Raw genomic sequence first — 12,177 nt, 5'->3', positions numbered from 1 at the left:
AATCAGCCTGCTGTGCAAAACGAGATGGGGACATCCACAGCACAATGGTCCTAAACAGTGTTTTCTGCCTCAGGATGAGAATACTTAACGGCATTAAGGCTGACTACAACACTGGTAACAGAACTGAAGCATCTGGATGCGTGCTGACAGCATCTTTCCTCGATGGTAGTGTGAGGTCTCAGGGTAAGCTGTTGCTATTTCTTGTTCTGCACAGCAGATGCCATGAGTCAAAACTTTGTTCAGACTGAGGATGGATCGATCGTGAATACTGATGGTCCTTTTTAAAGCATAGGGTTTTTGTTACCCTAACTCTTTGGGGGTCCTGTCCCATGTACTGCATAGCTAATGTCATAAACTCTAGCAGTCAGATCTTCTCTAGGTCATATCAATTCATTGTCTTGTGATTTCTAACAGTCACGAACTTGTGGACATAATATTCAAAGCCTTTTCAAATAATTGACCAGCGACACTTAGGACACGGGTTGTCGAGCATTTGACTTTCTTTATTTTGCCAAACATCACCACGATAGTTAAATTCTGTGATATGTGAGATATATATTAAATCCATTTATTTTGCACTTGTTTGTAAACTTCTTCATAAGTATGACTTTACAGGTTTATTGAGCCATAAGCAACTATTTACAGCAAACAGGACAGACGCATTACCTAGGCTACTGCTGAGAAGGGCAAGATATGCCAACATCAATAACTATTAATGCAAAATGCATTATGGGAAGCTTTGTCTACTCCATCAACGAGGGCATGCCTGGTGCTGCTGTCGTTTCCATGTGTAGGTAAGAACTTCATTAGGATTGTTTTAGTGGATAAGGAAAAACCCAATCTCATTACTGCTTTTCCTGTCCCTCCATTACCCTCTCTAATTGTCTAATTGCTGAGTCTAATCTGCTGTGAACTGGGAAATTATATAATCAGGCTTGTTAGAATTTCATCTAAAATTTAATAGGCTTTATATCAAAGCTTGGGGGGAGTCTTTTGTGAGGAAAGTACGTGCCCTTTTAAAGTGTGTTTCAGTTGCTTGGAGCACTTCTTTTTGTTAACTTGCTTCCCTGATTTTAAAATTGCTTGAATAGCTATGTCTGCTCTCCCAGGATAAGACGGACACATTGCCATTCCACATGCCCTGTTGGAACACAGCGTGTCCCCTTTTGCCAGAGATGAGGTGGCATCTCCATATCTTGAATTTGGACCTGATTAACAGACCTTTGTTCCCAACAGAGTGAAGCAAGCTCTGTGGCCGTCAAGCCTATGTCACAGGAGTCATGGTGATCTTAGACCATGAGGTCTCTCTTTCAGACACGAGGAGAAGATACATGGAGAATCCTCATGCTGCTAACCACTCAGTCTTAGATTCTGTAGGCAAAGATGTGAGTGAGGAAGCGTGCAGATAATTGCATCCTTGGCCATTTGAGTCACATCCAGCTTCTCGAGTCTTTCCAGTGATTGTCTCACACATCAATGGGTGAAATAAACCAATCCTCAGTGCATAACTTTCTAAACTTTGACCTACAAAGCCTGTACCATAACAAAAGGGCTGAAATAATATGCTGAAATAAAATTTTCTAATTTCTTTAGAGACTCAGTTATGTCATGTGATGTTCTTTTCTGGAAACTGTCTTATGAGAGGATGTTTTGCTCAAGCAGACATGTGGGGAGGCAGTTTTGCTAAGAACATACACGTGATGCTTTTCTGGAGGCAGCCTAGAAAGAGGACATGTGATGTTTTGCTAGAGTGAATGCTTGAGAGAATATGTGATGTTTAGAAAGGATAGCCCAATGGAGAGTAGACAATGATGAATGATATTGGTACACCTTGTCATTCTTTGCTGGTCATTTTTGGGCTGTGCTGAGAGTGGTCTTTGCTTATGATTGCTGGGTGGTATTGGTATGCCTTACCATTCCTTGTTGGTCATCATTTGTCATGACTTCAGAGAGTGAAACACACCAGAAACCGTCTGGTGATCTTACCGTGCTGGCAGCTTTCTGAGGCTTCTTACCTCTTCTGGATTTGGGCCAACTGGCAAAACCTTAGGGTTTCTTCTAAACCAACCTACCATCGCTGATTCATAAATGGTGTTTGGGAGTGGATCAAGCTGCCTCTGCCAATTCATATGAGCTGAACTTCTGATATCCAGATACCATAAATTAGATGCGCTCCACAAAAACATTGCTAAACAGGCCCACATCCTCATTGCTAAACAGGTCCTCATCCTCCTTTGCTTTATTAGCTTTTCCTTTCCATTACCTCTGCTGGGCCATAGGCTAGAAGGGAGGTTAAAGTATTTAGGAACCCTTATTAAATATAAGTTTTTTTAAAAAAAATCTAAGTTTTTAATATGCCATTGGGTTAGCAATGGTTTGTGATTACCATGCTGTATGATTCCATTTGAATATAAAAATAAATAGACACAGAGTAAGACCTTATCATGTAATGGCTCCCAGTGAGGCTAAAACTTTCCATCTTGGAGGCAAACTTCTTAGGACATAGGATGGGAAAAAATGAGGAGAAACAACAAGATATTTTAAGACAGGGTATTTGCAGGGAGTTGAAACGACAGGATGTTCTAACACAGTGGTTCTCAACTTTCCTAGTACTGTAATCCTATAATACAGTTCCTCAGGATGTAGTCATCCCCCATCACCACCGCAAAATATGTCTGTTGCTACCTCACCAATGTAATACTGCTACTGTTGTGAATCGTAACGTAAATGTCTGTATTCTCTTTTGGTCTAAGGCAACCCCTGTGAGAGGGTCATTCGACCACAAAAGGGGTTGCAACCCACAGTTTGTTAACTGTTCTAAGGGGAGGCAAACATTCCATCCTTAAGGGAAACCCCTTGAGACAGGAAATGAGCAACTCGAAATAGCTCCCCGAAGTCCCTAAAACTACTAACCAGATTCACTAGGTTTTCCCCCACCCCAAAGTTTGTGAACAGTAAGACTTCTGAGAGTCACTCTCAGAGGAGCTTTCGTGCAATGCTCAGACCAAGCAGCCTGGCAGAGTAGAGATCAGTCAAGCACCATGGAGGAAACAGAAACGAGAGAAGCAGCTTGGAACAAACAGGCACCAGTCAAACAAAGGCCAGCTGAGTTACCTGGAGGATACTCCGATTAACTGTGGCACCAGTATGGAGCACCCTCCCACCTGTAGAGCTGCCCGCAGGGTGGGCAGGGTGCTCCAGGTTTCCAGCTCTCATCACCTGTTCTGGGACAGACTTGTAGTGATAACAGCGGTCTTAGAGTTACTTCTGCTTCTCTCTTAACCCCAATAAATCCCATTGGTTCACCAAAATGGACTTCAGTGCTATCTGTAGCTTTCTCTGTTGTCAGTCCCCTCTCTGGGATAAAGTGAGGTTTGCTCAGATCTGCCAAGGAACAGCGCCACACAACATATATGAATGCATGTCTTCAAAGCTATCCTAAATACTGCTCCCTATCTCACAGAGTTCCAAAGTTCCCTTCTAGCTTGCATCTTCCAGAAGGCAACCCTTTTTCACCTTCGTGGTTTCAGGCATTAGGTCTCCATATACAATGAATGTAAATAAAATGTCTGAATAAACTTCTTTTGGAGGACAACTCAAAAACAAACAGATTTATCATGATATAAAACACCTATTATACTTTATAATGCAAAGTGTTCCTGTTATTGAAAAGAGGACACCTCATGAGTAATGAGAATATTTCTTTGACTGTGTCTGAGTAGCAGAATGATGTATAAATTCATAGCTAGTATTAATGATGCTCTATACATCAGTGATAATTTATGAGGGCAAATAATGGGAGTGAAATCAAGCATGAGAATGGACTCACGTCAGTGCCTCAGAGTAATTATAATGAGGTGTAACTCCTAGAAACTTCTGGACTTCATCCATCACCGTTGCTGGGTCAGATCTCAGCTGTTGTCCATCAATAATTAGCAACTGCAAAGCCAAAAATAGTCACTTTATGAAGAATAAAACTGAGTGAAATCAACCAAGCTGCCCCTCTTGACCTGGTATGGCATTAATAAGCCAGGTCACTTTGAGAAGAAAACATGTACTATATAAAATACAGATAAATGTTGCTCTTCTAGCTTCTTTCCTAATCAGTAAGAATTAAAAATTTATATAGGTAAGTGTGCATGTGTGTGTATGTGTGTGTGTGTGTGTGTGTGTGTGTGCGCGCGCGCATGCGCGCACATGAGAGTTATTAACTCAGTTTAGTTTATTCTTAAGCAGAAATAAACATGCTTTTGAATTTTCATAAGGGCAGGGTTTCCCACCTGTAGTGCCTATCACCAGTAGGCTAACCATCCAGCCTACTAAATGCCATCACTAACTTTGGGGACCAGTGGCTACAAGAGTGAACACCCAGCTAGTAAACCCCAGCTAGTCTTATGAAACATGATTGGGGATGGAAGGAAAACATTTGTTTCTGACTTTCTCACCTTGGGTAACTGCTGGAGAACATTAGACTCACCCAAGGGGATGTGTAAAAAGAGTGTTAATATCAAAGTCCGCTTGAAGCTTTTACTGGCTAGTTTTGTGTGTCAACTTGACACACGCTGGAGTTATCACAGAAAAGGAGTCTCAGTTGAGGAGATGCCTTCATGAGACCCAGCTGTAAGGCATTTTCTCAACTAGTGGTCAAGGTGGTAGGACCCAGCCCATTGTGGGTGGTGCCATCCCTGGGCTGGTGGTCCTGGGTTCTATAAGAGAGCAAGCTGAGCAAGCCAGGGGACAAGCCAGTGAGTAACATCCCTCCATGGCCTCTGCATCAGCTCCTGCTTCCTGCCCTGTGTGAGTTCCAGTCCTGACTTCCTTTGGTGATGAACAGCAATGTGGAAGTGTAAGCTGAATAAACCCTTTCCTCCCCAACTTGCTTCTTGGTCATGATGTTTGTGCAGGAACAGAAACCCTGACTAAGACAGAGCTTAAATCACACCCTGGACAGAGAGGATGTGGATGTTTTTCTCAAATCTTGCTATATAGTTCTATCCCATGTCTGCTGGGCCTTTCCCTTTACAGCCATCCAGTGTAAGAACTTTCCTAATAAGATTCCCACATGAAAGACAAACAGCGGGGATGGAAAACGGAAACTTCTACAATCTGTTTGGCTGACTGGCTTCTCAACTAGTTGTTGAGAGTTTGTAATTTTGAGTTATGTGACACTTCCTTCGTGTCAATGTATTCCTTGAAGCCAACTGACAATCAAGAGAGTTTCCTAAATATGTGTTTCAGAGCCATCTGACTGAATTGTGTGGCATTAATAAAGTGAGACTATGTAAAAACCCACAGTTCTTATTGTCTCCATTCTCTCTGTTATAGTTCATCACGTTTTCTGTTTGGCAGTGAGGTGCAATTGCGGTGTGATAAATGGAACCTAATTTCATGCTATTACCTGGGAAGTAGAAAAGTAGGCCAGCCATCTTTCTATATGTACTGCATACCACCCAGGCACCAGACATCGCCTCTGCAATGTTTTTAAATCAGGAGGGGCCCAGTGTCCTGTCGTGATAACTTCATAGAAATTGAACCTCAGGGCAGCTGGATCTTCATGAGATCGTTGGTGCTTTAAAGGAAAAGCAAAGTACAGAATTAGATTGTTTTTCTAATGTTTGAATAAGGGTGTGTGCCCAACTATGCACTGGGCACATCATTTATTTTAAAAACAAAGTTTTCACTAAATATCAATTGATATACATATATATTTGCAGTTGTTTTGCTTTAAAACATTTAGGCAAAAGGCAGAGATAGTCTGAAAGGATTGTCTACCAGGGTCTGCTTAAAATGAAAGCACGTCAAGGACAGAAAAATTAAGCTTGACATGCAGAAATTTAGATGGGCAGAGGTGAGTCCACATGTGCTTGGGTTGTTTCTCTCTGTGGCAGGTCCTATGAATGCGGTCCCCTCCCTCAGATTCTGATTGCTGACCACTGCTTCGATGTCCTATTCAGGTTAAGGTTGTCCACGGTGCTTCTGCTCTGTGGGCCTCCACACAAACACTACTTCACTCCTGTTTTTCAGTGTCAAGCTCTAGGAGACTTTCACACACAAGTACCATTTGGCCAAGTAACAAAGCCCAATTAAATGAGAGAAAAGTTTAATAACATGGTTGTTTGAAAATGTATTAGTCTCATCACTAGAACCAAAAAAACTGATAGATTTTTAATATAAGAAGATATGAATCACAATTGTTGTCTTTAAAGAAATGAAACCTAGTACGGGAGACAGTTGTGTAATAACTTTAAAAAAAAGCCACATATTTGACTGAGTAGAAGAAGTTACTTAATGGTGACAACCAGGCCAGTAAAGGAGCAATCCAGACTGCAAATGAAGGCGACATTAATAACAAGTGAAGCTTTTCTGTTAAAAAACATAACAAGAAATCTTTCAATATTAAGGGATTAAGAAAAGAGAGAGAAAGAGAGAGAGAGAGAAAGAGAGAGAGAGATGGAGGGAGGGAGGGAGGGAGAGAGAGAGAAAGAGAGAGAGAGATGGAGGGAGGGAGGGAGAGAGAGAGAAAGAGAGAGAGAGACAGAGAGAGAGAGAGACGGAAAGAGAGAGAGAGAGAGAGAGAGAGAGAGAGAGAGAGAGAGATGGAGAGAGAGAGAGAGAAATGGCTAATGCCAGGTAAGTGTGAGTTGAGATGGATAAGGTGTGTTCATGTATATGAACTGGTGTTGCATAATATCTAAAAGTTAATAAAAATAGCATCTAGCCTGGAAAAAACATGGTAAGATGTATGGCCTGCTAGGTTTGCCAACGGCTGGTCTCTTTTATGTTGGAAGTAAGTCTTGTGTGAAAACTATTCTGTAAAAATCTAACTTAGTGAGAGGTCAAAAATCAAGAGTCCTATTCAACCACCTGAAGAATGAAGGTAGTATTTCGTTTTAAGCATCATGCTGGATACATGCATGCAAATTACATGATCGGTCTAATCAAGAAACATATGGATTCCAGAAATATGAAAAGTAATTGTAAATATTCAGTGTATGCATATTAATAGAATACAGCAGGGCCTGTATTCTACCTGTCACAAGAAGGGACACAAGTGTTCTCAATCTGGTCTTACTGACTTATGCAAGTTTAGCATTGAATTTTCTTTATGTCCCTGCAACTAACATTAGCATAGAAATATGACCAGAAAGCCACAAAGGAACATATTTTACGAAAAAAATAGCACTTCAGCTCCTCTGTGTGGTCCATTATAAAAATGTGGGCTAGAAATTACAGTGGCAGGTGACATTAGTGAGGGTTTCTGACGCACACCTGCCGAGCTTCAGATTTATGGTCCTTACTGAAAAGACAGGTCCACCTAAGTAATAGGCTACATTATTTTGAAATGTGGAGCAGTTTGGGGCCCTAGCCACGGCAATACAGGCAATAAAAAGTATTATCAGAAAAAATAATTTCCTTAAACCTGTGTATTCAAAGAATTTATTTGGAAAACAGTCAGAGATAAGCACTGGACTATGTGCGTTCTATTTCACTCAAGTGATTTAATCTATATAGGACATACATTTCAGTCTATCCTAAATAGATTAAGCATTTGGCATTCTCACAAATATTTAAATTTAAAACTTTTGATTAAGGTTTACATCTCAGTGTTTGGTAGTTTTTTTAATTAACTTTATTACAAAACTCTTGCAAATAAAATCCCACACACCCAAGTTAACAGAATCCTAGGTCTATACATTTTAATGAACTTCTAAACAGTTAGAATAGGCATTCTGAAGATGTGGGACTTCTTCACGTTGGACTTTATATTTTCACTATAGAATATATTGAAGGCACTTATGCACCAACACAAGCAAAAATTACCATGACAGAGTTAGAAATTGATGCCATATTCTCCTTCATAGCTCATGTTCATTTGCTATACTCAGTCCTGTAGCCCTAATATTTATACATCCCTTAACAGTTATGCATGCTATCCAGTATGTGCTGGCTAGGTTTTCTGTCAACTCGATACAGGATAGTCATCTGAGAGGAGGGAACCCACAATTAAGACATCTCAAAAAAATCTGACTCTAGAGTATTTTCATAATTAATAATTAATGGGGAAGTGTCCAACCTATCATGGGTGGGGTTTTCCCTGGGCTGATAGTCCTGGGTTATGTTAGAAAAGAAGCTGACCCAGCCTGTATGATCCGCCCCCCACAGCACTCCAGCCCGCCCTGCCCCCCTCACCCCCGCAGTCTCTATATCAGCTCCTACCTCTATGTTCCTGCATTGTTTTAGTTCAATGCATTGTTTTCTTCAATGATGAACAGTGATGTGGAAGCATGAAGCAAAGGGCTTCATTGTAGCAACAATATCCCTCACTAAGACACACCCGTATATCATGATAGGGAGGATCCCTGAACTCAAGCAGTATTACAGAGCAATAGTGATAAAAACTGCATGGTATTGGTACAGATACAGACAGATAGACCAATGGAATAGAATTGAAGACCCAGAAATGAACCCACACACCTATGGTCACTTGATTTTTGACAAAGGAGCCAAAACCATCAAATGGAAAAAAGATAGCATTTTCAGCAAATGGTGCTGATTCAACTGGGGGTCAGCATGTAGAAGAATGCAGATCGATCTATTCTTATCACCCTGTACAAAGCTTAAGTCCAAGTGGATGAAGGACCTCCACATCAAACCAGATACACTCAAACTAATAGAAGAAAAAGTGGGGAGGCATCTCGAACACATGGGCTGAACAAAACACCAATGGCTTATGCTCTAAGATAGGGAGGATTTTTACCCCTTATATGATTTTCATTTATTTTAGCATAAAAGTATACATTTTGCTTCTGTCAGTGAAATATGAATAATGAAACTGAGAGTCAATAAAAATATTTTTCACTATGAGATCACTGTCTAATTTTTAAAAAGAAGATGCTCTGTAAAAATATCTCACTGCTGAGTGCTGTACAATTGTGTTTTTAGGTTGGCTCACTTCTTTTGTTTATTTTACATACACCAAAGTGTTTAAAGCTTGTTTGTAATTACTTGTAATAGTCCTATAGCTTTTTAGTTATAGGACTAAACTATCTCCCCATACTTATAGAGAGACTGAGTGCTGTTTTCTAACACTGGAAATTTGTACACTGCAGATTTGGGAAGCAGTTTGAGTTTGATGCAATTAAGGATTCTCTTCATGAACTAGAAAAAATATCAGTCACAGTACGGTTTAGAAGTAAAGTGTGATGATAATTTAAACAATGAGAAAGGAAACTCCAAAATCCGCATGGAGAATATGGATCAAAACCAAACTTGCTTTCACTTCAGCAAACGATTGATAATAAGTTACCAGCCTTTCCTATTTGTATTCTTTTATCTGACCTACGGGACAAAGAACGGATGATATGTAAGCTGTTTAACGTTTGGGAAGGAGCACATCTGATTCTAGAGAATGCGTGGCTATACACAAGCCTTGATTCATTTCTCATCTGGGCTGTACCACGGCACATAAGGTCATTTTCCAAAGGAAAATAGTACATTGGACTTGGATAAGTTTTGCTTGTTTGTATGTTTGTTGTCTGGTTTTGTTGTTGTCATTGTTTTGTTCGTTGGTTTGTTTTGTTTCTACTGGACAGCACCACGGTTAAAATGGCTAGATTTGTGATCAATAAAGGTAATAAGCCTGCTATTTTGAAAAATAAAAAAAGCCAATTAAACTGCTTAAAAGAAAGAAAAAGAAAAGGAAAAGAAAGGAAAAGAGAAGAGAAGAAGAGAAGAGAAGAGAAAAGAAAAGAAAAGAAAAGAAAAGAAACGAAAAGAAAAGAAAAGAAAAGAAAAGAAAAGAAAAGAAAAGAAAAACCACAGACAATTCTCCCTTCCTTAGTGGCCGTTAGCTTCTCTGCAAGGAATGGAGCTTTGAGAGGCCCTCCCTGGTACAGGCTGAAGTCCTTCTCAGCCTTGATGTGCACAGTTCTTATTCAAGTCACCATAGCAGCTGCGACCTCGTGTGTGAACAGCTGTGCCATTTTCCAATATTCTCTGTTTTCTTTCTGATTATATTACTCAGCTTTATGGGTATGTATGGGAAAATATATTTCTGTTTGTTAAACTGTTTATACCACAATTGTCTCATCCTGCATTCTTTTACAGAAGCGATTACCCATTTGCTGTCCTACTATGTATTTAATCCTTTACAGAAGCAATTATCCATTTGCTGTCTTGCTATGTTTTTGATCTTCCTTCTATCGAAACTTTTCATCTTAAATCATAGTCTCACCACCACAGAACATATTTCCTCTAAGCCCACATCTAATACTACATAGAAATGATGTGGTTTGTGTTTCCCATCTGAGTCACTCCTCTGAGTCCTGAGCAGTGGCTGCGTACTATGCTTTTCCACCATTCGTGTACTCTCCAACCATACACACAGTTTTGTTCTTTTAACCCTATTGCTACTGGCCACACTCCCCACCCCCCACATCATTTAGCATGATGAGAGTAGTCCGGGCTTCTTTTGTGTATTTCCCTAATTTCATAGCAACTTGCTGGCCCTGCAGTCACAACCCCATTTGGCAGCATTTTGTTTGTCTGTGCATGGAGTCATTATGCTCACAAAGGTCTCTTTAATTCGTCTTTCTGTACATTTTTCATCTCTGGAAGTGATCTTCCTATTTCTATCCCCTAGACTTCATGCCTCTGATTCATAAATCCTTGTCTCCAGCTCAGATTTCTCCCAAGAGTTTCATATGACTGACCCCAGTATACATATTATCCCAGAGATCTGTATGTCCCTACACACAATCATCTCCGAAAGTCTGCCATTTCAACTCTTACCCCCCTCCCACACCTGCCAGCACCCACAACCTCCTGTTTCCTTCTTCAGCATTTCTTCTTACATGGGGATATAGCTCTTCGTCCAGTGGCCCAATGTGAGAGAAACTTTGTTCATTCTCGAAACTTCTTCATCGAGCTCTGTTGATTCTAATCCCTGAGCACATATACTTTATACTGCCTTCTGCGTCTACTCAATAGCTTTATCCACTTGTGATTTTTTAATAAGACCATTACATTAGCTTTGAGGACGCTATCTCTCAATGGTCCTTTGAACTGTCCCAATCTATATTTTAAACAGCAGATTTTACATTCCCTTAAGCAAATAGGATACTGGTAGTTTTCACTTGCTCAGAAGTGGCAGCCCCAATGAGCCCAGACTCAACTTTTCAAATCGCCACCTGGGTTTTCATAGGAGCTTTTAAAATGTGATGTGAGTTTTTATAATCAAAAGACTTTATAATATTACTCCTTTGTCATTGTCTTCTACTTCATACGGTTGATACCTACTTGTCCTTCAGTTTTAGTTCAAAGTTGATTTGGACTATAGAGAATGTTCTCAGCATACATTTGGAGAACCCCCTCAAAGCACCCACACAAACAAATGCCAATCATATATTGTTATGTATAAAATTAGGATAAAACACTTGCATTAACAGCTTATAGATTAACATTATAAGTAAATATAGCAGCACAATATCCAAATCTGTATTTGGTTTTTTTTTTGGCTACTATTTAATAGGTATGGCTTCAATATACCTAAATATTTGTCAGTCAGTTTGAAAATATCCTTATAATCAATTCCAAAATCACTTATAATAGTAGAAATGGTTTTAATGCACCAATTGTGTTATTATCAGTTATGTTTTCAGAAAAAAATATATATATTGGAATTTTTGAGCCCTGTGTGATCTCATTTTGCCAGCAAAGAAGTACAATATGGGTCTTGTTCTTTTATTAATTAATCACTTCTTTTAATTTATGTTTTATTAACCTCTAATTGAGTTGGTTACACTTGTTGTGTAGTTGACTGTTGTTTCCTTTCCTTACTTGGTGACTGATACTATTATGTATTTACTTATCATGCTGGAGAGCCGGTGTAAATTAAAACACCAAGTAATTTTCCTTCTTAGAGATGCACTCCTCAGATTCTGACTTTTGGATTCAATACATTTTGACAAACCAACATTTTATATGTGTGTTTTGTTTGGGAAAAATGTTAATTCTTGTATTTATTGCTTTCTCTGTTGTTTCAGTGTTGAAATCCCTTAACCAATTCTGTATGAGTTAAATATTTAGGTCTTTGTAGTTGAATGAATGAATGTGTGGATAGATGGATGGATGGATGGATAGATGGATGGATGGATATATATATATATATATATATAT

At 39.5% G+C, this 12,177-nt stretch overlaps 1 protein-coding gene across 1 annotated transcript in view; it reads right to left on the bottom strand.

Annotated features, from left to right (window-relative positions):
* The window catches only part of Ndst4 (N-deacetylase and N-sulfotransferase 4), a 338,766-nt gene that overhangs the window by 10,458 nt on the left and 316,131 nt on the right, over nucleotides 1–12,177 (bottom strand). Inside the window, 2 exon segments of the mRNA NM_001191849.3 lie at nucleotides 3,830–3,939; nucleotides 5,399–5,569. Coding sequence (NP_001178778.1) covers nucleotides 3,830–3,939; nucleotides 5,399–5,569 — 281 coding nt within the window.

This window comes from Rattus norvegicus, chromosome 2 (genome assembly GCF_021556685.1).
Source record: "Rattus norvegicus strain SHRSP/BbbUtx chromosome 2, alternate assembly SHRSP_T2T, whole genome shotgun sequence".
Classification (NCBI taxonomy): domain Eukaryota; kingdom Metazoa; phylum Chordata; class Mammalia; order Rodentia; family Muridae; genus Rattus; species Rattus norvegicus.
Note: the sequence above shows the minus strand (reverse complement) of the source record. Positions and strands in the feature narration are given on the sequence as shown.